Below are 2474 nucleotides of genomic sequence, written 5' to 3'. Positions count from 1 at the left end.
TGCTGCGGTGCTGCTGCAGTGCTGTTCCCATTCGCTCTTAATCTCCACTAGCAGCAGCAGCAGCAGCAGCGGGGCCTCGGCCGACGGGCCTCTGCCTCAAGCAGCAGCAGCAGCAGCAGAACGAGAAGAAAGGGAGAAGGAAGGGCAGTTGCTGCTGCTGTTGTTGCTGCTGCTGCTGCTGCTGCTGTTGCTGCTGCTGCTGCTGCGCTGCTGTGTTGTCGTCATGTACAGCCGAAGCCAGCAACCAGCTGCGACTGGCATCTGCTGCTGCTGCTGCTGCTGCTGCTGCTGTTGCTGCTGCTGCTGATATATTGCAGTGTACATACACCCGAAGGGAAGACAGTAATTCCCATATAGCTGTATCGGAATGGCAGCAACAGCGAGAGGCCGCTGCTGCTGCTGCTGCTGCTGCTGCTGCTGCTGCTGCTGCTGCTGCAGTGGTGTGCAGGTAAACACTAAAGAAACCAGACGGCAGCAGCTTTTCTCTTTTTTAGGATATTCATCGATCCCTGTCTCTCTGCAGCGTTCCCCAGCTGCCACAAATAGCGCAAAGTTGCAGCAGCAGCAGCAGCAGCTGCTGCTGCTGCTGCTGCTCCTGCTGCAGCAGCAGCAGCAGCAGCAGCGGCGGCGGCGGCCGCTGCTGCTGTCGCTCATATTGCTGCTCTATTGACTCCTGTTTTATTCTCTTTTCATTCAAGACAACAATAAAAACAATTGGTTGTTGGCGTAACACTGTAGCTGCTGCTGCTGCTGCTGTTGCTGCTGCTGCTGCTGCTGCAGCAGCGAACACTAATACCTAATTGGCGTTCCCTGCTCAAAGGCCACGTGCTGCAGCAGCAGCAGCAGCAACAGCAGCAGCAGCAGCAGCAGCAACTGCTGCTGCTGCTGCTGCTAAAGAGCTAATATAAACTTCTATTGTGCTGCAGCAGAGCCGCAGCAGCGGCGGTCTCCTCCCACCCCCCTGCTGCCCCAGCAGCAGCAGCAGCAGCAGCAGCAGCAACTGCAGCAGCAGCAGCAGCAGCAGCAAGAGAGACCTTTCCACAGCAGCAGATATCCAGCTGTGCAGCAGCAACTCATATAGGTATGGGCAACCTTGCTGTCTGCAGCAGCAGCAGCAGCTGCTGCTGCTGCTGCAGCAGCCTTCACAGAACAACAACAACAACAACAGCAGCAGCAGCAGCAGCAGCAGAATAAAAATCCTTGACAGCAGCAGCAGCAGCAGCAGCAGCAGGAAATAGACTTCTAGCAGCAGCAGCAGCAGCAGCAACAACTTGAGAAAGATGTATTCTTCTTTGCTTCCTTCTGCTGCAGCAGCATCGATAGCTGCTGCTGCAGCAGCAGCAGCAGATCCGCATTCTACCGATACACAACAGCAGCAACCCGAACCTCAACAACCCCAGCAGCAGCAACCCCAGCAACCCCAGCAGCAGCAGCAGCAGCAGCAGCAGCAGCGAGCTGTGCTGCGGTGCGGCGATGCATGGCGGGGTGTATACCGGCCCACTATATATCCAGGGAGAGGAGAATTTACCGAAAGAGATATAAAAGACGTTTGCTGCTGCTTCCTCTTGCTGCTCTCGCAGCGCATCGTTGCTGCCCGCAGCAGCAGCAGCAGCAGCAGCAGCAACAGCAGCAGCAACAGCAACAGCAGCAGCAGCAACAGCAGCAACAGTAGCAGCAGTAGCAGTGGCCTTGCGCAGGAACAGTCGTCGTTTGACAGCACAACAGCAGCAGCAGCAGCAGCAGCAGCAGCAGCAGCAGCAGCACCTGGTGCTGCTGCTGCTGCTGCAGTTAGTGCTGCTGCTGCTGCTGCTACACAGGGAGAGACCTGCGTCCCTCCAGCGGGCCAAAGCCAGCAGCAGCAGCAGCAGCAGCAGCAGCAATCCCACGACCAGCAGCAGCAACAGCAGCAGCAGCAGCAGCAGCAGGAGCAGCAGCAGCAGCAGCAGCAGCAGCAGGAGCAGCAGCAGCAGCAGCAGCAACAGCAGGAGCAGCAGCAGCAGCAGCAGACGTTGCTGCCAGCTGAGGGTACCCTGGATTTGTTTTTATCTGTTGCTGCTGCTCGTGGTGTTTGCTGCTTGTCTTGGCCGCTGCCGCTAGAAGAGAAGAACGATGTCTTCTCTTTTCTCAATACTGTTTGGGAATGTAAACCCTAAACCCTAAACCCTAAACCCTAAACCCTAAACCCTAGAGAGGGAGAGAGCAGAAGAGGAGAACAGGGGGGCTGGGGTTTAGGGTCTAGGGTTTAGTGTTTAGGGTTTTGGGGGGTACGCTGCAGCCTGGGTTTGGATTCTCTCGGGTTTAGGGTTTAGGGTTTTTCTAGGGTTTAGGGTTTAGGGTTTAGGGTTTAGGGTTTAGGGTTTGTTGTATTGGCGTTCAGCTTTGTTTTTGGATGAGGAATTGTTTACTGCTGCTGCAGCAGCAGAAGCAACAGCAGCAACAGCAGCAGCAGCAGGAGCAGCAGCAGCAGGAGCAGC

General features: G+C 56.1%; 1 protein-coding gene across 1 annotated transcript in view; it reads left to right on the top strand.

The window, feature by feature from the left end:
• Positions 1–1280: 1280 nt before the first annotated feature.
• Positions 1281–2474, top strand: part of EMH_0037480 (uncharacterized protein) — a gene marked incomplete at both ends in the record, with an annotated part of 1330 nt that continues 136 nt past the window's right edge. The window contains 2 exons of the mRNA XM_013495182.1: positions 1281–2142; positions 2378–2474. Of these exons, the coding sequence (XP_013350636.1) occupies positions 1281–2142; positions 2378–2474 (959 nt within the window). The remainder of the gene's footprint in view (positions 2143–2377) is intronic.

Source organism: Eimeria mitis, genomic scaffold (genome assembly GCF_000499745.2).
Source record: "Eimeria mitis Houghton genomic scaffold, Emh_scaff1461, whole genome shotgun sequence".
Taxonomy (NCBI): Eukaryota; Apicomplexa; class Conoidasida; order Eucoccidiorida; family Eimeriidae; genus Eimeria; species Eimeria mitis.
The sequence above is the reverse complement of the archived record's forward strand: the minus strand, read 5'-3'. Positions and strand labels throughout refer to the sequence as shown.